This window comes from Stylophora pistillata, chromosome 4 (assembly GCF_964205215.1).
Source record: "Stylophora pistillata chromosome 4, jaStyPist1.2, whole genome shotgun sequence".
Taxonomy (NCBI): domain Eukaryota; kingdom Metazoa; phylum Cnidaria; class Anthozoa; order Scleractinia; family Pocilloporidae; genus Stylophora; species Stylophora pistillata.
In genome coordinates this window covers 22,210,454-22,231,629 of record NC_142522.1, presented here as the reverse complement: position 1 = coordinate 22,231,629, position 21,176 = coordinate 22,210,454, and the positions used below count along the sequence as shown (strand labels likewise).

The window sequence follows — 21,176 nt, the reverse complement described above, 5'->3', positions numbered from 1 at the left end:
TAATTGTGTCGTGATAAGTGTCTGCTTAGTGTATCGCATTGACAAGACACCTTGTTCACTACTTGATACAATTATCAAAGTCTTTTCAGTTTAACTACAACCATGTAACTGTTGGTAGTGAGCTCATCAAGCCTGCCTAACCAACTGATGCATGCTAGCGCATCTTTCAGTCACGATAATTACAATTTCTACCGTTATACAAAAGGGGTGTGTTTATTGTTTTTGTTTAACTTCCCTTTCACATTCTATGAGTGGAGGTGAGGAGACAAGGCAAACGGCAATGATAAACATTCATGAGAGTCAAGAAGTTTATCAAATTCTGAACGCAGAGTTTTATTGTCAATTACACCATCGTGCTCTTTGCTTGCAGTATTGTTTCAAGTTAGGGTTAATGAAAAGTGTGCAGAAATAGGTAAATAAATAAATAGCGTCAGCAGAAAGTACTACAAAATAATTTTAATTTCTTACCCATATATTCTTGTATGTATTGGATTTATCTATAGGGTTATGGGAACCATGCACGCTCTATCTAAGCCATGTACAGAGCACGGGCTAATCCGGGACTCTCTCACATTCAATTTTTGGTAGAAACAACTGATGAAGTCGGTTACCTATAAAGTGTCCCAGTACAGTACGTCTACGGCTAGGTAAATACCACTGTACTGTCCTTCTACTAACTGCTCTTTGGTATTCCAAGCAAAATCACCCCCCCCCCCACGTGGATCATCAGCCTCTCCCTGACGGCTCCATTCATTGACTCCCTTCACTAATGGCTGCACAAAGCTGGGATTGGTAAAAAATGGCGTGTTGGAAGAAGTACCCATGGGAAACGGTTAACGAACATAAGACACAAATCAAAACGAAAAACAAGCACGTTGCGTTCTGTGGTCAGGAGACGCGCCCAGGATCTTGATGCAGCTTCGAAAGGTGTGGTAACTTCGCAGCATGATAGACCCTGTTTTCAAACTCTTGTATTATCGGTTGGTGCCAATATCATGCGTGTGAAATATTTGCCAATTAGGAATTTCGAGAGAAACAAGTCGAAGAACTATTTTGGGTTGACTTAACTTGGCTTGCACACAACTGTTGATATTACTTTTACTATAACCCAATTGCAAGTCTCTAATATAATTTTAGTTTATGAAGCTCTGCCAGGGTCGAATCGCAGGATGGTTTACGAGCTCTTTACCAGGACGGAATAATAAAAACGTACACCAAGACACCAGCTATCCTAATCCACAAAACAAATCCAACGGTTTCTACGTGAATTAAACTAGTGTAAGCCAAACACAAGCAAAATACTTACGCAGATTGGTCCAACCCACATCAGTTTCGGTTACACACGAAGAGCAGTAAATTTTGTGTCAATGATACAGCCTTCCGAGAAAAACTTGAAAAATATCTAATAACGACAGCTCGTGCTTCACAAAGAAAGGCTTACCTTAAAACAGGTAGATGAAGCAATGAAGAAACCGGTTTTTGTTTCTCTTTGTTTTTCGTCAATTCTTATTTAGGAGCCAGGCTTTTGAAAGACACGCTGGTACTGAAACCTGCCGTTACAACGAAGAAGAGGTGTCCCCATGTAAAGAATTTATTGGCTGAATCCTTCTGGGTTACAAGGCTCAATTTTTCGTAATGCTCTAATTCTCGAATTTGCTGTTCTCTCTATAAAATGCTGTCTGTGTTCAAGACCACCGACGAGGTTCTGGTCAGTAAAACTCTCAAGTGTCACTAAATCCTATATCACAGACCCACATCCGGTGCGGTAAAATCAGATAATCACCAACTTAATCAAATTAAATGAGTCTGTGTGCGGTTTCACGAGTGTTCATTTTTCTTGGCTATTTCTGTTAATTGTTCTATTATTTCCGTTGAGTTTATTTTAGTTCAATGTAGGCTCGATTTCTTCACACCCCTTTTATAAAGTGCTTGTACTTCAAGAACTTACATGCTACGTAAAGATGTCACTCACAACTCCTTACCTTAATCGCTGAAAAATAAGGCTTAGGATTTTATTCTTTCTCTAAACGAGTTGTCTGAAAAAATAAAGGTGTGTGAGCCAGGGGCTCTCGTTACCAGGAGCTCTCCCTTTTCCTCCCTCGAGAGTACAGAAAGTGCCTGGGAACAAGGTTTGTGTCACAACATGACAAAGTGTGAACTGAGAAGCATAACGAGGACACCACGAAGATGACAGCTACGGGTTTCCCTTAACCCCCTTCTCAATTGCCGTTACCTTTATTACTTTCCTCCACTCCTTGTGCGCTAAATATCAGTCAGATACGGATCAAAAGAAGTTGATGCATCTATTCAATTTTCTTTTTAGTATCTTCCCAAGTCTTTACTATCTCTCGACCCCTGCCAAGATATTTTTCGCCGCTCAATCTAAAACTATACAACATTTTTGGATTTCCAGAAGCACGCACAAGCATTCCGATGTTTGGTCATTATAAACAAGCCAGGATGCAAAAGAAGACATCAGATTCTAAAGCATTCCCTAACAGCTGACCGCTGTTTAAACTTTTTTATTCCCAAAGAGTGCGAGTACAAGTACGTACTTCAAATGGAAGAAAGATCTACGAGCTATTTACTGTCTACACCTTTCCACGATCTATCATGGCTGCAGAAGAACTTTCCCAGTTGTTTGCCTCCCTTCTAGCATGTCATGCGCCTTTTTCACATCAGACAAGGGAACCACTGTAATACCTCCGCTAAATTTGAGTTTTCCTTCCGTCAACCAAGTGAAAAGCTCTGTGGCTCTCTGGCTGTATTCAGCTGGATCCTCCACAAAGTGAAAATTGACGCCATATGTGACGTAAAATGAACCTTTGGCAAGTACGCTGGTATCGAGAGGCTCAGGGCGACCCGAAGCTCCACCGAATAAAACAACGGTTCCTCGGCGTGCCAGACAACCGAAATCTAGAGTTAAGAAAGAGGACGACTGAGTTCCCTTTATGTCAACAAATCATTCGCCAGATGCTTTCTATCATTTAAAACTCAGATAACAGGAGTGGCATTGACTTAAAGTTCTTATTACGGTATATTCAAATCCTGCACCTGTTACAACGGTGCATCCCTTATTTCCGCACATTTTGAATTTTAATTCTCGATCCCTATTCGGAGGAGAATCTAACAGAAGAAGGCCATCCACTTTCCCCGAATAAGTTAGGGAAAGCTTGACAAATGAGCCCAACCATGACGAGTTTTGTAAATTCGCATTGCCATTATTTCGTATAAGTTTTCACTTCACTGTTTCTTATTAACCATGCTTGATCCATAATGATGGTTGGATGTCACACCCTTTCTTTTGCGTTCTAATGAACCAAGACGAAGTTCCAAAGCGTACAGAACAATTATCAAGTGGGCGTCGAAAGTTATTCGTGATTGCTTCAGTTTTGGTTTTCTTTTCTCTTATTGGTCCTGAACTTTGTTAACCAATCAGATTCAAAATTAAAACCACTCAAGACTTGGTCATCCGTGTTTTCCCGCCCTTTGGGCAGTTTGCTTGTTTTCACTTTGAGTTTCTATTCGCTCCTGGTGAGATTTTTTTTCTGTTCTGATTGGTCGTTTTAGTTACTTTGGTTTTGGTTTTACGGAAATTAATAAAAAATCGTTCTATATCTAACACTGGGTCAATAACGCATAAATGTACCTCTTGCCATGCTTGCGCGTCACCTGGATCAGTGTACAGTTCTCACGCATAATTACTTACCCTTCAGGAATGTCGTCTTTCCCACGCCATCATAAATAACATTTACCCCTTTTCCATCAGTAATCCTGTTGACTTCTTCAACAAAATCTTTCTGTGAGTAAAGTATGACCTCATCGGCACCAGCTTCCCTCGCTTTTGCTGCTTTGGCCTCAGTGCTAGTTGTTCCAATCACAAAAGCTCCTGTTAATCAGCGCAAAAAATTTAAATGAAAAAGTAGAAGACAAAGATGAAGAAGAAATTACTTGATTGGTTTTCCATTTATTGTATTTACCTTAATTTTGACAAAAAAGTTTGTTGCCCTTAAAAAAAAAAAACAACAAAAAAAATTGAGATTGCCTGTACCTGTATTCTTTGCAATCTGAGTAATCAAGCTGCCGACTCCGCCAGCAGCTGCATGAACCAAAACTTTGTCTCCAGCTTTGATTGGATAAGAAGAACATGCAAATGCATGTGCAGTGAAACCCTGCCATAAGGTGCTGGCAGCTTGCTCCATGGTGAGCTGATCAGGAACTTTAACAGCATGTTTGGCACCAACTTTGCTGTACTGTGCATAGGCACCTTCAAACAAGAAAGATAGTTATGGTAAATATAAGTATGAACAAGGGTGACTTGAGCATACAAGTTATAAGAGGTAATGTTATACAATAGCTGATGAGGTTTGTTGAGGAGGTAATGAGTCAATTGCATACGTTCCCCCCCTCTCCCATCATAGAGATCAAGGTCAAAGAGATCAGGAAGAAGGAATTGGCCATACCCAGAGAAAAAAGCTGTAAATTATGTTTCAGAGCAATGACCATGTGGCTGGGAGGCTGGAGGGCAGACTTAAGTAAAGTGAAATGTGAAAAGTTTTAATGAGTGGCCTTCATAATAACTTACTCGTGCCAATAAAGCCAAATGCAACCCTGTCTCCTACACAGAGACCCTGAACACCGGAACCCAGTTTCTCTACTGTCCCTGCTCCTTCAAATCCTAAGATTCCTCCAGGTTGTACTAGTTTCATGATTCCTTGTCTGACATAAGTATCAATGAAGTTTAAACCAGCAAAATGATTCTTTACCAGGACCTGCATGTTAAATGAAGTATATAGATCTAGAGGTTGGATAAACTTTCCCTTTGCCATCGTCTGAAATGACACAAAAACTGAAATGACACATAAAACTCCTTTCAGGGGTTGCCTGGGGCAGGATAGTAACACATGTGAAAGGAACAATATCTATGGATAAAATTTATTATTAACCACATTTATTGATGGGTATTTCTCATCTGTTACACAGTCCACAAGTGATTATAAGCAGTCAACAGTATCACTGCTCTTGTGATTATAGGGCTGCACATGTTCCCATTAGTCAAGGATGCATCATATTACAATCACCACATTCGAGGTGATTACGGGGGAATCCTTGTTTACAATATTTGCCTCATTAGCATAAGCAATTGAGTTTCTGATGGAGCTAAAAATAAATCAGTTCTGAATATCGAAAGGTCAAAGTATGATTAACTCAGCCAATGAATACGAGCCTGATGCATTGAATACTTTTTGTGCAACACGGGTGTAAAAACTCAAAATTTTACATAGAATGTATGAGCTCATTAGCGCTTTTGCCACCCAGAAATTTTGCAGTTTTTGATGGACCTTGAATATTACACCCAAAGAGCTGAAAATTTCACCATGTACTAAGGTTTTCTGGTTCTTTACCTGCCTGAAGTCAATTTGTATCTAACATGCTTCCTTCTTTATGCAAAACCGTATGCAAATGAGCAAAAATGTAAACAATGACATCAGCATGAATCCGCCTATAGCAGAGGTGTTTAACTTTACTTTTAACCTTTTCACTTTTGAGATCTCAATAGTAATTCTCCTTACTGTCTGCTATACAATTCATATGACATTAGTTCAGAGAATTTGGTACAGGATCAACAATTTATCCCCTAATTGATATTTCTCTTTATTCTCATCACATGTCTGTTTGATACTGCATTGATATTGTAAGGAGAAATTCTGTCTTAGTCGCTCATGGGAGTGGAAGGGTACAGTATACAGACTTCTTGTCGCTGTTTTTTGATGTGTGATCATGAGGAGTTGGAAACAAAGAAAATACAACATACAATACAATACAATACAATACAATATAATATAATGTTCTTTATTTCGAGAGGGTAGATACATGATTAACCCAGTAAAGAGTTTTCTAACACATGGCCCTCTAATAAACCCACCCAACCCACCCCATCACACAGTAATCTCGTGCGTGGGAAATTAACGTCTCCTACCCCAACCCTGTAGGAGACGGGACCTCCATTTATTCGTCCCTATCCGAGAAGACTAGAATATCTACAAACCTACATCAGTAAAACTATTTTGATTCAGCTCTAACAGACACCACCTATTTACTTAGGTCCTTTGAAGTCGCTGTCTGCTCAAACAGAAGAAAAAAGTACTTCTAAAAAACCTTCTAAGAAAGAGGAGGAGCATTAAGTGGTTTGAGTACGAGTGCATCTTTACCATTATTATTATTAACAGAATATTATTCACAAGTGTTTAATGTTGGTCAAGGCTACTTTAAAAACTTGTCGTAAAGATAGGCTCATTTGTGGTGCAATGACACTAAACACCGTACAGTCAAGTTAAGTGGTTTGAACGAGTGCATCTGCCAACCATAAATTTGATTCCATTGTTTACTTAAGTAAAAATATTATATTTTTACTTAAGTAAACAATGGAATCAAACTACGTACCTCGTCAGGTCCTGGTTCAGGAATTGGCACATCTTCGTAGCTAAGTTTACTAGAATTACCGTAGTCATGTATCACAACTGCCTTCATCGACGTCGACATATTAGCCACCGCGGACAAGTGAGTTTTCCTTAGGTGTTTCAAAGAAGAAAATGAGACTCGTCTGAAAGCGAGACAAATCAACATGCTTCCAAATATTGCGTGATGAAAAGTAAACAGTTACAATGACCATCACGCTATCTACTAAGAGTCACACAATCTATGGGCTTCATGGTTCCAGGTTAGACATGCATGTAACTCCATTGACTCCACGCCATATGCTTTTTGGGTAGAACCCGAACTTACTGGGTAAATATAAACCCAGCCAGTGTTTGTGTGCCTCAAACTGATCCAAAACTCGAGCGTGACGCTACACCTGACACTACAGTCGTCTTGAACAGCGTTCGGTGCAATTCGTATCACATACTTCAAATATCACAATAACAATGTTCTTTCCTGTAATTCAAGTCAAACACATGATTATTTACGGTTTTTAAATCTGTTTTATTTGGATGTGTCTCTGTCAAGAGTATGGCACATCCTGCGTGTGGAAGAAAGCTTACGGATCGCATTAATTTTGGAATGGCACTTGAAGGAGTACCGGATAATTTGGCACCTTTCGTTCATGACTCCACAAGAAAGTAAGCACGCCAATAATTTCAGTGTTGTCTAGTCGAGCCGTAAGAAATTTTGTTGGTGTTTTCCACTAATTCCTTCTCCTTCTTCTCATTTGCAGACGCCAAGGATTAGAAGAAGCTTTAAAACAAACTGATGGATCGAGTGAAACAATTGTAAACACTCTTAGGGAATACGTTTCAATGAACACCACCTTAAAAAGCATATTACAGAAGGTGAGCATATCTATTTAATTATATATGTATATTTCTTTTTCATATCTCTTCTTCATAGTCATATTTAAAGCTGCTTTACCTCCAAAATTATCATTTGGAAGCGAGAATCTGATAAATGTGAATTTTCCTTTTCCATTCTAGGTCAAGAGTTTCTCCAGACTCAGGTTAGTAGAAAGCGTTGAAACCCAAAGTCTTAAGATCTTTAGTAATTTCATAATAACCTGTAAAACTGACCACTTCTGTAAGGCAAACCTGAAAAGATTCTATCAGAAACCTGGGATCAACTTGCGTCAAAAAATGGTTTGAACAACCTCACAATGCATGCTGCAACACTTTCTACCCAAGGAAACAGACAAAGGGGAAGATGCTTCACCTGTGTGAACAACTAATCATATGAAAAGACATTTTATTTTTCATCTTGAAAATTTTTGAAATGCCCTCAATAATTTCTTGAATGGCCCTGTAAATCTCAAAACATGATGCAAGCCTTGATCTCTAAGTTTTTTGAGAATGACGGATTGACGATTGAGAATCAAGAAACAAGGACTGATCATGAGTTCTGAGGAAACCTCCATTTAAGCAGCACTGTTTGCTTCAGCTTCAAAAATGGTGTTGTGACTTTCCTTTTCAATAATAACTCACAGTGACCATGGTTAGGGTTAACTATAGTAAAGTTCCAGAACAACTGATCAAAAATTAAAGTCCTTATGACACCAATTTTTTTAGCATTAAATTATAAAAATAGATTGTAGAGGGTGTCTGGTAAGATTTGTGGGTGATTCTGATGCGTCTTTGTTATTTTACGAGGCGATAAAAGTCCAAAATTGTATCGAACTTAGGCTCCCCGTATCTCTTTGGCTGCATTTAAGAGCACAGTAACTGGAACCCGTGACATAACGGTTGTAACACCAAGTTTATCAAAGAAGCAAAGTGAGTGTGGAAGCTACTGTTTACAATCTTTTTAGCAAAAAAATGCCTTTTCGATGTGTAGTTTGGGGTTTTTCAAATACCCCTGACTCGATGAAGAATATTTCTCTCCACAAGATTCCTACTGTGACGTCATGGCGCCCAGTCCCTCTTTGCTCGGCCAGACATTTTATCTGCGGATTATAGGGCTTGATAAAAAATTCAGAAAAGGGCAAAATACCACAAATGTTGCAAAAACATGTTTAAGAGTCATTATATTTTGATAAAGAATAGAAAAAAAAATAAGTGTCATAGGCACTTTAAGCATGCTCACCTTTAATAACCCTTTTACTCTCATAATAGTTTGAATATATCAACAAAGTTGAAATGGTAAATTGGCCACCATTACAATTATAAAAGCTGACGTTTCGGGCATTAGCCCTTCGTCGGAGCGAATGGCCAATTTCGTAACGGTGGCCAATTTACCATTTCAACTTTGTTGATATGATAAATTGGCCACCGTTACGATTATAAAAGCTGAATGAATAAAGGCTGACAGTTTCTAAAGAAACTGTAAATTGGGGCTGCGTCGGTGGGGGTAATGAGATAGTTTGAATATATCAACAAAGTTGAAATGGTAAATTGGCCACCATTACAAAATTGGCCCCGACAAAGGGCTAACGCTCGAAACGTCAGCTTTTATAATCATACAGGTGGCCAATTTACCATTTCAACTTTGTTGATATATTCAAACTATTTCGTTACCCCCACCAACGCAGCCCCAAACACTTTCTTTAGAAACTATCAGCGTTTTACTCTCAGATGTGATCAATATGTAACTTCTCCCTATAGTATTCATATATTATCAAGCAGACAGGTGATGAGAATACTCAAACTTATCAAGTGGAAGTTTCTCTTTATCTAACACCAAATTCTCATAACTAATTTACAGCGAAATCTGTAGCAGCTAAAGGGGAGTTCTAAGGTAATAAGCCATTACATTTTTCAAAGGGCTAAATAATTTAACTTACTCATACAGATTTAAATGGTCTAACATTATGGATGATGATGAAAAAACCGTATCCGGTAATGTAGATGAAGATATGGCATCCGTGATGTTAGCAGCTGGAATATGGCACTTAGAGGATGCTCATCTTGTGAGTAAGACTCTTTTTGAAAACTTCTTGATGTCAAAGAGCTTGAAATTTAGTATTCAAACAACAGCGAACTTTATTTTTCTGTCCAATTTACCTTATACAGGTCAATGAGAGCATTATAAATGAAGAGGGGGCTGAAGAGAAAATGAAAGTAAGAAAAATCTTGTCCACTTTTTCATGTGACAGTTTCATGTGCAATGGCTACTATTGTGTTCACACTACATCCTATATTTGATCTCAGCAAAGCCTGAATTCCCTAAAGATGGCAGCAAGTATCTTTGAGACTGCAAAATCTTGGGCAAGTCTAATCCAAGGAAGCAAAGATCTTACTGGTCAGTTTGAAACCACTTTTTTGCCGTGATTTTTTCACTCATTAACACCAGGTACTTACAAAACTGATGTTAATTTTTTTACCCTATAGTTCCAATACTGAGTGCATTATATCTTCAGTCACTTGCTGAGGGACAGGTAAATCTACAACCTCGCTCTCAAGGTCTCTTATCTTCCCACCCCCCCTGGGGCAAGGCAGGAAGCGGGAAGATGAGAGACCCTGGGAACAAGGTTGGTAAAACATAAACCCCATACCCCAAAGAACATAATTATAACAGTGTTGGAAAATATTTGTAAACAGTTAGAATTATTCACAAGTGTTAAATGTTGGTCAAGGCTACTTTTAAAAGCTTTTTGTTAAGGTAGGTTAATTTGTGTTGCGATGCCATTAACCCTTTCACTCCCAAGATCTCATTAGAAATTCTCCCCACTGCCTTCTATACAATTCTTATACCACCTCCCGTTCAAGCTTAACGGTTAGTTCAATGGATAGAGTGCTGGACTGATGTGCGGGAGGTTGAGGGTTCGAGCCCCGGCCGGACCAACAATCAAGGTCTTAAAATAATTGAGAAGAATATGCTGCCTTTCTATAACATCAAGAAATGGTTTAGATATTCTAGTCTTCTTGGATAGGGACGAATAAATGGAGGTCCCGTCTCCTACAGGGTTAGGGGTAGGAGACGTTAATTTCCTATGCACGAGATTACTGTTTGATGGATGTCCTCCCCTTGGGTGGGATGGGTGGGTTGTTGTCTTGCATTTCATACATGAGCCTCTGGCTCAGGCAATATGGGTAACCATGCCCCACATAAAGACATTAAACTTTGATTACTAATTACTTATAGGATTAGTTCTGAGGATGTGGTATTTGATCAACTAATAATCCCCCTATTGATATTTTTCTGGCTTATTTTCTTCACTTGTGTGCTTTCTACCATATCAATACATTAGCATTGTTATTGTAAGGAGAATTTCTTTCCTGGTCAGTTATGGGAGTTGACAGAGGTATTTTAAACACCATGGCCCAGTTGTTAAACAGCCGATTAGTGTTAACCTGGGGTTAAATTTTCATCCGCGTTTCTCTAATTCCTCTGTTCAAAAGCCTGTTTGGGACAATTTTCTCTACTTTCTTTAGAGCATCCAATCACTACATTGTAGACAAAAAAAAATTAGGCTGGATTTCCTTTTATAGCTTTCAGATCTGAAATAAAATTCTGCACTAATCCTGGGTTATCTTAACAAAGCTTTGAACAACTGGGCACATTATAGTCAACAAGAAAATTTAGGCCCAAGGAAATAACGGGGGGGCTAACTTTTATATCATCAAAAGCTCAGGTTGATAGTTGCAAAGAAATCACACCAGTTTATTGGTAGTTTTAATGACATATTTGGATTTTGAATGGCTAACTTTTTAAGATTGATCTTGAAAACATGACAGCAGATCTGCTAGAGGTATTGGTTCATGATACTTGAAGAAAATTATTTGATTTAGTGGACAGGTACAACTAGATGAAAGTAGCTTTATGTGATCATTAAGTAACGGCTCTCTAAGCTTGTTCATATCTACTAGTGATGAGATCAAATCTTTGCTTGAAGAAAACTATAAGCTTTCCTTTATTGATGTTTTAAAAAGAGTGTCACCATCAGAAGAGCTGTCAGTAAAAACCACAAGGCCTCCCTCATCAGTGAACTCTGTCATGATGTATCACAGAAGTATATTGCTGCAGCTGGAGAAATTGATGTGAGTTTCCAATTTTCTTCCACTCAAATTTCAATTGAAAGGAAAGACTAATAACTAAGACATACATATTTACTGTAGTTAACTGGTAACAATGCAGAGTTCACAGTTGAATTGAAATGCTAGATTTTCATCTCTTGCGGTGGTGGACCTAGGGGAAGGGCCATGGGGTCAGGCTTCCCCCCTTATTTGAGTTAAAAAAACTAATCACAGAAGGAAGAAAAGCTAGCAGGTGTACATATACAAAGAAACTAGCCCCCTTTCCCCACTTAGCTCAAGCTCTGGATCCACCACTGTCTTGAGCATAGTTGTTCTGACCAACAAAACCTGTAAAATAATGATTATACATTTACTTAGTACAATTTTACCTCAACTTGTTACCCTGACTGAGTGGTGGGATTTTGAACCCTGATGCTTAGTAGCACTGACTTGATTTTGTGACTGAATTATTGTCAGCCATCTCTGTGGCAAACAGCATTAATTCTGTGCACCCAAGAGCATAATTATACATGTAAATATTAGGATATACTCTGTTTCACCAAAGAATTAAATGCTAGGTACAATTGTAGTAACGTAACATGGACCACGTTTTCTAACCGCACTTAAGTGTTTAAAGGAAACCCAGTATTACAAGAAAGAAATTAAACCATTTGGTTCTAAAGTTTTCCCTGCAGTCTTAAGATTCTAGCACTGTTCTCACTGTTATGAAGTTTGAGATGGTTAAGTTATTTTAAGACAGCTAATGCAACCAGGACAAAGATTAGCCTGGATGAGTTCCTTATCCACTCTTCATTTATGCAAAACAAATCTAGAGAAGTACTGCTACACTGTATAATTTGCAAAAATTAGATGTAGGAAGTAAAAGCAGATGAATTCTACTCTTACCACATTTCTTCACTAGGCTTCACATCATGAAGGACAAAAATGGTCAACATACTTAAGGTTTCAAGGTACTAAACCATGACTGGGTTTGTTTAAGATATTTTACATTTTAAACAATTTACATAATGGTTTGGTGGTATGATTACTTAACTTCAGTATTGTATCACAAGGATCGATGGACCAGAGTTGGGTGGAAGGGCCATTTTCCCTTCGCCCTTATTTGTAGGAATCCATTTTTTCACATAATGATGGTTCTTATGAATGTGCAGTTGTCAGTATGGAATGAGGCAGTGCTCTGACAAGAATATTTATGTCCTGGTTTCTCAACTTTATGGTGACATATAAACATTGTACATCACCATTCTTACAGGTGAGACATACATGGCATTAGCAAGGTGCTATCAAGGTGTTCACCTGTTGGAGACTGAAGAAAAGTAAGTGTTGTAGCTCACTTACATTGTAGGATGCCCAAAGTGACAAAATTCATTCAAAAGAGATAATTGTTATTTATCTGTCATGCATTTGAGACAGAGAAGAATCTGAGTCCCATGGGGCTTCAAACTATAGAGATTCAGATTGCAGGATATGCTGCTGTACCATTCAGTTACAGGCTACCTCTTGATTATCAAAGCCTTATAACAGGCCAGAGCATCATATCCAAAGGTCTTAGATTGGAAACCATGTGGAATACCCAAAGTCTACATGCCAAATAAATATGTGGCCTTTTTTATCTAAGGATTGCAGTGCCTATGAGTTACCATCTTTTCTGATATTACTGGTACATTTACTGAATCCCTAACACTGTATCTTGATTGTTTTACATGACAGTGATTTTTGCTCCTCCTAATTGCTTTTCAGGTGTGGTGACTCTATTGTGGTGTTAGGTGAGGGATTCAAGCACCTAAGCCAAGCAACTCATCTATCTAAAGTAAGTGTAACATCTACCCAATCCATATGGATTATTTTTATTAATTACATCTTTATTTAAGTGCCTTCTATGTAAATTCTGAAAAGATATTAAGGAGAATGGAGTGGTTAATGTAAAACAGTTCCATAATCACCTGGAAACTGGCACAGAATAATTTGAGTGGTCATGTGAAAATGATAAGGAATCTTGAGAAGAAAAGAAATGAGAATAAAGAAAAATATCAATTGATGGATTGCTAGTTGATCCAAAACCAAATTCTTTGAATTCAGCAGACAATTAGAATTTAGAAGAATTACTTAATATAGACGTGATCTTGGAAGTGAAAGGGATAATCCAAGAGACTACAAAATGAATAGTTAAAGAATTTAAAGAGCCTCTTGAATGAGAGTTACAAGTCTGTGGTGATCCCTATACTTTTTAGGAGTTGAAAATAATGTTTATTTACCAGTTAGGTTCTTTACCATTTTGCCCATACCCTTTAACTTTGATTCATCAATATTCATGGTGATGAGATCAGTTCCTTTTTTTTGGCATTTGAAGAATGATGTGTTTGTTTCTTGTTTCCTTGTAGGAATATGATAAAATTAAACCAAAAACCAAACTTCACTTGGCTGAATCAGCACAATTTGAAAAGTAAAGTACTTCAAAGAATTTCTTTCTTTGTTTGTTTTTTGCATTCATGAAGAGGGGGTTACATCTACTTGTAATTTTATTTGAAATCACAAGTATGATTTTGGATCAAAATTTCACGACAAGAAGTTTAATTACCACTTTATTGCATCCATTTTGAAATTGCATTATTCAGCGGCCTAAATAGAGGATTTTTTGAGTCTGTACAAATACTTTATTGAGCCAGTGCTGAGCTGGTTTGTAAAAAGTTGCCTTTCATTTTCCTCTAAATTGATTGGTTGCTCTCAACAAACCTTGAAATATGATTGGTTATTGTGGTTTAATGGAGGCTTCTCATAAACTGGGAAAAAGATGTGACTTGGAGCTAAAACATGGTGCTAACATTCGTGAATAAATTGCACCGATGAGAGCCAATCAGACTGCAAAGGTCACCTGTGATTTCAAAATGGATGTAAGAAATGTCTTAATCAAATTAATTTTGTCTTTTCTTCTAGGGTTAAAAAGGTGTTAAATGAAAAGAAAGCAAAGAGTGACAGAGAAAATAACTTGATATATCACCAAAAATTGCCGGAGGTATGAAAGACTTGTGGAGTACAGTATGTATTTTGTTTAGCCTTCATACAGTGTTAATCTAAACAATCTGTTTGTATAAGAGAACGCAAGGGGACAAAGAGGGACAATTAGTGCTTCGCCAAGGACATGTCGATTCCAGAAGTCAGTTTTAGATTTAGGTTAAAACGTTTCTTCAGACGCTTTCCATGTAAATTCTCGCTTAAGACTCACTGTTTTCCTGCTTTTCTGAAGGCGTTTCCATCGAAAGAAGAAATCTTTTCCTGCTTTTCTGAAGGCGTTTCCATCGAAAGAAGAAATCTTCACACTGTCTGTCATCATATCGCTTTAAAAGTTTAACTCGAATCACCAAGTCTTCATAAGGACGTCTCGAAAAACAGAATTCCATTCGAGAGACTTTCCATAGATGACTTAGTAGTTTTGCCATGCAGGGGGAAATGTAATGCTTAACTTCAGCGGAGCCTAATAGCAGAACTCTGGAATTTATTCTCAGCTGTTGTCTTTTCACGTCTGATCACTGAAGTTATGCCTTGTTCGGGTGATTCGTCAAATTTACTCAACAGTTTAAGTACATTGTATCAACATTAAAAAATAATATTCAGAGGACATAACCTTTTTGAATATTTCGAAAGTTTTAAAAATGTAAAAAGTTCGGAGGTCTTATTTTGCTGCGCCTATACCACCCAATAAATCTAGATTACTTCAGCCATCCATCCATTGCGTTTAATGTATCAAATTCAAAAGTTATTTGAGTTACGCATGGACATACAGTTTTCACGTGTCATCAAGATTTTGTCGTCTGGAAGAGCTACCATATTTTCTTGAAGATGGTATCCGCTTGCGCGCGGCTCCGCAGAGCAGAGCAATACACGTATGTAATTGGTTATATCAACTAAGTTGAAATAATAAATTGGCCACCGTAACCCACAGGTATCAACGAACGCTTTTCATTTCACTAATTTATGCGTGTTTTTCTCGTTGCCATGTTCCTACCAATGGCGTAGCTCCGCTTTCGGCATATAAAACCACATACAACCCACAATTCCTCCATTCGCTCTGACGAAGGGCTAACGCTCGAAACGTCAGCTTTTTTATTCGTTACGGTGGCCAATTTACCATTTCAACTTAGTTGATATAACCAATTACCTTGTTACCCCCACCGACGCAGTACCACAGTTTCTTTAGAAACTTTCAGCCTTAATACTCAGATATATCCATGACATTCCACCATCAAGTGATCGACATTATTGATTTTCTTTGTCCCCATGTTTATGCCAGGAATGCCCACCTCCCTTGGATCCTAAATGTGTGGTCCACGTGGCTGCTCTTGAACTACCATCTGGAGAGGATCTCACTCTGTAAGTACCATATCTTTGTTGTTCATATAAACTGGAAAATAAACGCTTTTCAAATTAAATCGAACTTCTAAACGTTTCAAGCTACTCAAAACTGGACCCATCGCTTCTTCAGTTAAAGAAAATACTCTGTGTACCAATATTAATTTGCTACTGTTGATACTGATTGCTGTTTGCAACAATTGGGTTTTATCGCTCAGAACCGTCACGGAGGCTTCAGACATAACTCAACCCGAAGGAGAAGTGGAAGCGGGCGCGCCGGATGCAGGTACAAGCTGACAACATCGATTAGCGTCGTGATACTGATCGTGTTTTTTCTCAGATTTATCTCCTTAGGAAGAGATCTTATGTTTTCTCTCAAATCGCTGATTACGACTTTCTCCATTGTAAAAGTTTTTTATGGATGGTTGAGCGTTTTTTTTTTATTTAAGTTAGAGTGATTAATTTAGATTAAGAGCCGCAGTTTAGAATCCATAAGGACGCAATCCCTCTTCCCATCCCGAAACGAACGAAAGAAGGACTATAGGGTTTTTTTTTTTTTTTTTTTTTGTCCGGTTTTCTTTAAAAGACGGAAAAGGAAAAACTGACCCTGGGAACGAAGCTACTAAAAACGAGTTCAATCCACGTCGCTTCTACACTAGTATGTGAGCCTTCGATTTTCCTGTTCAGGGGTGTTTAACGAATGGAGCACGCTCGGATTTAGTTCAACTCATGCAGAGAATTGTTAGTGATTTTCCTTCAGAGTCAATTTTCATCTCAAAACCTTGTGAGGAAAAATATTGCGTCAGAGAAAACTGAACTGAGGTTATTACGTCTTGCGATCTTTCAATCTTTGTAATTAGAAATCGAGTTCCATTGCAGCCTTCTCAGTTAACTTTTTCTGAACAGTTTGTTGTTATCCGCGGTTTTAATTATTTTTGAAAAATAGTTTTCAAATAGAAAGACGGTCTTCAAACCTGTCTAAACTGGAAAAAAACTGTGAAAAAGGGTAATTGGTTCGTTAAATCCAGTTGGGAAATAAGAGGGTAAACTCGAGAGCTCTTGATCTGTCGATTTTTAATTTTTTTTTTTCATAGTATAATGTAAATAATACTTCAATGTCGTTGCGCTTGGTCGGGAAACACAGCTTAAAAAGAAAGATCCTGAAATATATGAATTCAAAAAACTGTTAACTGTTTTGATGATTTGAGGCACTTCTAGTTTACCAGTTTTGAAGTACTGAAGAACCAAACTGCAACCTTTTTCACAATACATTAGCGTCCGTTATGTTCTATATTACTTTAGTCTGACCGACTGCTAAACCTGGCTTTGCGAGCTTGGTTAATCATCCTAACGAACTATGTAAAAAAGAGGCCTATGCCCCATACCTTTTCGTATAAACTTCTCTTTGGGGTGTGAGCCCATCTTTCAATGAACCGGTAGTTAAATCCTAATCCTAACCGTTTGGAAGAAGATCCGTCAACAGCGATTTTTTCGAATACCTTTTTGATTCGTAAGTCGTCAATAGTATTGAGGATTTAGTTAAATATAATGGTAACAGAAAATTGCTTTTCAAGTAAAGTACAAGTTTTTTTAGCCGATAGAAGACTCCTAGCACTTAAGGTTATTATAAAAGCAGTAAAGTCTTATTTTACTAGAAACAAGAGGATATGTAAATACGTGAAGAAATGGTCAGCTATTAGCATACGAATCAACAGGTGGAAAGTCATATATAAGAATAGTTATTTTAATTTTTCCCTCTGTTTGCTTTTAAAAAGGACTGAACAAATGACAAGTAATTTCCTTTTATCCAGGATGCATGTCCATTTTGTACAATTTTCACTCTGTAATGTTGAAATATCAGGTTGCTTTTCAATAAACATGTTTTAACGTTAGTGCTAATTTGGGTCCAATTCAATGTCTTGATGATGTCTGTAAAGCGTTCCTTGTTTCTCAAAGTATAGACGGTGTTCATTCCATAAACTATTTACATTGGTTTTAACTTCTTTTAATATGTAAAGTAGCCTTTTGTGAGTTTATCTTTTGTTTCAGTTTATCGCCCCCCATGATGAGAGAAACAAAGATGTAAAATATTGTCGATCGGTTCAGGCGGATTTTGAACAACATTTATTTACAAACTGGCCTATCGTCTGCCAACAAGGGTTTTATTCGAGTATTCTACGACTCTAAGTAGTATGACGTTATGATCTTACGACAAATAAATATATTTTAAACATTCAGTGGTTATTGAAGTTGGCAATTTCTCATTTGTGAATGTTTCGTAGAATCAGAGTTTCCGTAACATCATGAAGAAGGGGTTAATCGTTACCAATAAGGAATTTCGTCATCGTTTGATCGATTCCGATATAACCAAATAACTTTGTTTTCGAAGAAAAAGTAACTTCTACCCTCCAGGTACATTTTAGTTGGAGTAAAAAGTATAAAGACAAATTTACGTAAACGGAAGGTAAATTTTTTAGGTTCTTCTGGGCTACATGTATATTTTAGCTGTTGATAGCTTGGTCATTGGCTGAATGTACAGCGAAGGTTTGGTTCAGTTTTTATATCTTCTCGCCTTACACGAATACTCTGGGATTGCCGAATTATATGCGCCTGTTCGGAATCAGTGATAACTGTAGTATTAAATAATGCCTGGATAAACGAAACGATAGATTCCATCTGGTATAATGTAGTTAACTAAAAACCAAACATTTTACGATAATCCATTTATCAAGGTTGCTCTAAGCATGAAAATAGTTATAAATCTCCTTTAGTTTGGTAATTTTTTCTTTTTAATTTATAAATAAGGAAAAACCTGGAGATCGAACGGCCAAATTTGCGATTTCAGTATGCTTTTGACAACCTGATCAACTGATTGCTTTAAAATTCCATTGTTTTATGTTTCATTGTCCGAAAATTGCCTCGTATCGTTTCTCATCAGGGCGCTCTATGTTGTCGTAAGAGCTTTGTGTTTTAAGATTTAAAAAAACGGATGAAAAGGCTATAGACCAAACAAAAATATATACCGCACCTAGCAAGGTTTCGTTTTGAAATTCTGTCGTATGTATGAGGAAGTAGATGACTCTAAAGCTATCATGATGTCTTATATGACGCTTTAAAAAGAAAAAAAAAACTAATTTTCAATTTTTGCCAACTTCAAAAAAAGGGAAATATTTTGGGGCGAGAACAAGTACTGTAAATATACTCGAAACGTTTCTGCGTGATCGTGTCTTTCAATTTTCTTTTTTTCAGTGTGAGGAAAGACATTGAATCCGGGTTACTATTCAAAGGGAATGTAGGAAAATATTCATCTTAGTCGCCCTCGCAAACTATACCCAATTAGAATCAACATCTTTCTATGTACAAAACAAATAATTATTTACGTGGGTTTTGCCCAATAACGTAAATACTAGAAAATAGTTCTGCGCTTCGATAAAAATATATCTTTTGCGGTTCGCTCTTTTCCTTTTTTTTATCTTAGCCCTAATTGATTCTGAGCAATGGGCAAGGAGGTTATTGTCATCATTAACAAGACCAAATAGGAGTTTTTTCCCCTATTCTTTTAAACCTATGTAAGAAGCCTTATTGCTTGTCGGTCAATTGTACAAATTATCTCCGCTTTTCGTTCAACAAATGTTGTTATCGAATATTTTATAACGACATGTGGCCGGAAAAGGACATGAAAACTTGATTGAAAATTATGCATTGACGTGGCTCACCGAATTTAATGGACATTCCCATCTGTTCGTTAAAGAGTCCATCAACTATTGTCTGCGACGCCCAAATGGTTTTGTAGTGACTCGTTCGATTTCCGTTTACTCTGGCAAAAATTGAAATCACACGGGCATGTTTTTCTTTGCTAAGTCGAAAGAAGATTCGTCCTCGCCTGATTCTTCCACTGGTAAACCACCGCCACTACGAAGACATGATACTTTTGGGAGTACCGAATTGTTTGAAGCTTGGGCAAAAGATTCATTTATCAACCAAAGCACAATTGACATTTTGGTGAAAACGCATCAAATTGATTGCTTGCCCGCGGTTCTGGCCTTAAAGAAAGACGACTATCCACATTTGAATTTACCGGTCGGTCAACGAAGACTTCTCGAGAGTGCGGTCGAGAAACTCCGCCAAGAATATGAACTAGTTCAACCGCCGACCCCAAAGGCGAAGATTAATCTTGAGATGCCGGTTTATAAATCGATGCTGGAGATAGAAGAACTAGCAGAAGAAGGGAAAACTGGTCAATATGAGGAAAACCAATCATCTCGTAGGCCACAGTCCATGGGGCATGCTACTCAAAGCATTTATGGGCAAACACGAAGCTATGTTGAGTCTGGCACTGATAAAAAGGACAGCGGCCCGGAGAAGGAAGCTTTGCTGGTTTCTGAACAAAGTAAAATTTCGCCGCAGACATCACCAAAGTCAGCACAGAGGAGAAAAGGTTAAGGATGCTTTCATGTTTTACTAACTATATATTTATAATTTATTGATAAATCGTTGATTGCATCCAATTTAGTCCTTTTGATCTCTAGTTAAACAACTTTTCCTTCGCAGTCAGTTTATCGAATCTCACCGCGTGGAGACGCATCTTTCACCAGTCTGTTCATTTTGTCTTTAATTTATATCATTCGTTGCAGTTTAATTTAATTTGCTTTTTCTTTTCCTGCATGAGTTGCTCTTCCAAATAAATACACCCTCTTTTCTTCTCGGTTTGGCAGAGAATCCCCAACACTGTCATTTATTGGTTTTTGAAGAGACGATATTCCAAGCCTTGTTAGAAAAACACGTGTTTCTGTGCTTTTGAACGACTTTGAAATAATGTAATCAAGTGCAAGCTAACAGAGGCTTTACAGATGCAAATGTACCAACAATGCGCACGAGTGGTCAGACAAGTGTGAAAATACGCGAGTTTATTTGCCCCTAAGGCGCTAAACGAAAATTAGCATTTCGAGCGAAAATTTCAAACAAAGTTAAGAAATTAACAGAGGTCGACTTAAATCTAAAAGAACAAAAGTTGAATCAGCTTGAAGACTGGAATATTGCTATCACTGTTTATAAATATTTTAATGCATAAGGTTGGTTTGAGCAGTAGCTTGAGAAATGGGAATTCTTTTGAAGATCGAACGGAAAAGTCGAGAAAATACTAGTCTTGATTATTCGAGAGGTAGACGCAACTTTCTTTAAAGGGTAGGAAACATACCTGTAGGCGTTTCGTTGTTTTTAACACAGATGGATTACTGTTCTTACGGAATATTTTTTAAGCAGTAAACGAGAAAAGCGATGGTATCATGTTGGTAAATACCCCTTTCCTATCGTGGTGATTTGGTGAAACTAAAATTCAAACAATGAATTTAAGCAATTTTTTCAGTG

The 21,176-nt window shown here is 37.6% G+C and overlaps 2 protein-coding genes across 3 annotated transcripts in view; one reads left to right on the top strand and one right to left on the bottom strand.

Moving 5' to 3' along the window:
* Positions 1–2,490: 2,490 nt before the first annotated feature.
* LOC111323670 (uncharacterized) lies at positions 2,491–6,802 on the bottom strand. Its single transcript, XM_022927077.2, has 5 exons — positions 6,445–6,802; positions 4,586–4,772; positions 4,052–4,267; positions 3,710–3,889; positions 2,491–2,916 (listed from the first exon to the last, which is right to left on the bottom strand). The coding sequence occupies exons 1-5, from the start codon at positions 6,625–6,627 to the stop codon at positions 2,612–2,614; spliced, it is 1,071 nt and encodes a 356-aa protein (XP_022782812.1). The 5' UTR covers positions 6,628–6,802; the 3' UTR covers positions 2,491–2,611.
* An 82-nt stretch (positions 6,803–6,884) lies between these two features.
* The window catches only part of LOC111323669 (BRO1 domain-containing protein BROX), a 20,288-nt gene continuing 5,996 nt past the window's right edge, over positions 6,885–21,176 (top strand). Inside the window, exons 1-15 of one of the 2 annotated variants that reach the window (XM_022927075.2) lie at positions 6,885–7,121; positions 7,217–7,331; positions 7,473–7,495; positions 9,277–9,394; positions 9,498–9,545; positions 9,636–9,726; positions 9,816–9,862; positions 11,358–11,465; positions 12,364–12,412; positions 12,715–12,778; positions 13,203–13,272; positions 13,844–13,905; positions 14,397–14,475; positions 15,751–15,830; positions 16,028–16,095. In XM_022927075.2, the coding sequence (XP_022782810.2) occupies positions 7,012–7,121; positions 7,217–7,331; positions 7,473–7,495; positions 9,277–9,394; positions 9,498–9,545; positions 9,636–9,726; positions 9,816–9,862; positions 11,358–11,465; positions 12,364–12,412; positions 12,715–12,778; positions 13,203–13,272; positions 13,844–13,905; positions 14,397–14,475; positions 15,751–15,830; positions 16,028–16,095 (1,132 nt within the window). In that variant the 5' untranslated portion in view covers positions 6,885–7,011. Of the gene's footprint in view, positions 7,122–7,216; positions 7,332–7,472; positions 7,496–9,276; positions 9,395–9,497; positions 9,546–9,635; positions 9,727–9,815; positions 9,863–11,357; positions 11,466–12,363; positions 12,413–12,714; positions 12,779–13,202; positions 13,273–13,843; positions 13,906–14,396; positions 14,476–15,750; positions 15,831–16,027; positions 16,096–19,370; positions 20,248–21,176 lie in introns of those variants that run through there. The other variant, XM_022927061.2, reaches the window with a different exon arrangement.

What these genes read in the sequence shown, in the direction of transcription:
- LOC111323670 (XM_022927077.2), bottom strand. Translation starts at nt 6,627, where the DNA reads ATGTTGATTTGTCTCGCTTTCAGACGAGTCTCATTTTCTTCTTTGAAA. An exon ending in CTGAACCAGGACCTGACGAG is followed by an intron (nt 4,773 to 6,444) that starts GTACGTAGTTTG and finishes TTTAACATGCAG; the next exon opens with GTCCTGGTAAAGAATCATTT. An exon ending in TCAGATTGCAAAGAATACAG is followed by an intron (nt 3,890 to 4,051) that starts GTACAGGCAATC and finishes GCTGATTAACAG; the next exon opens with GAGCTTTTGTGATTGGAACA.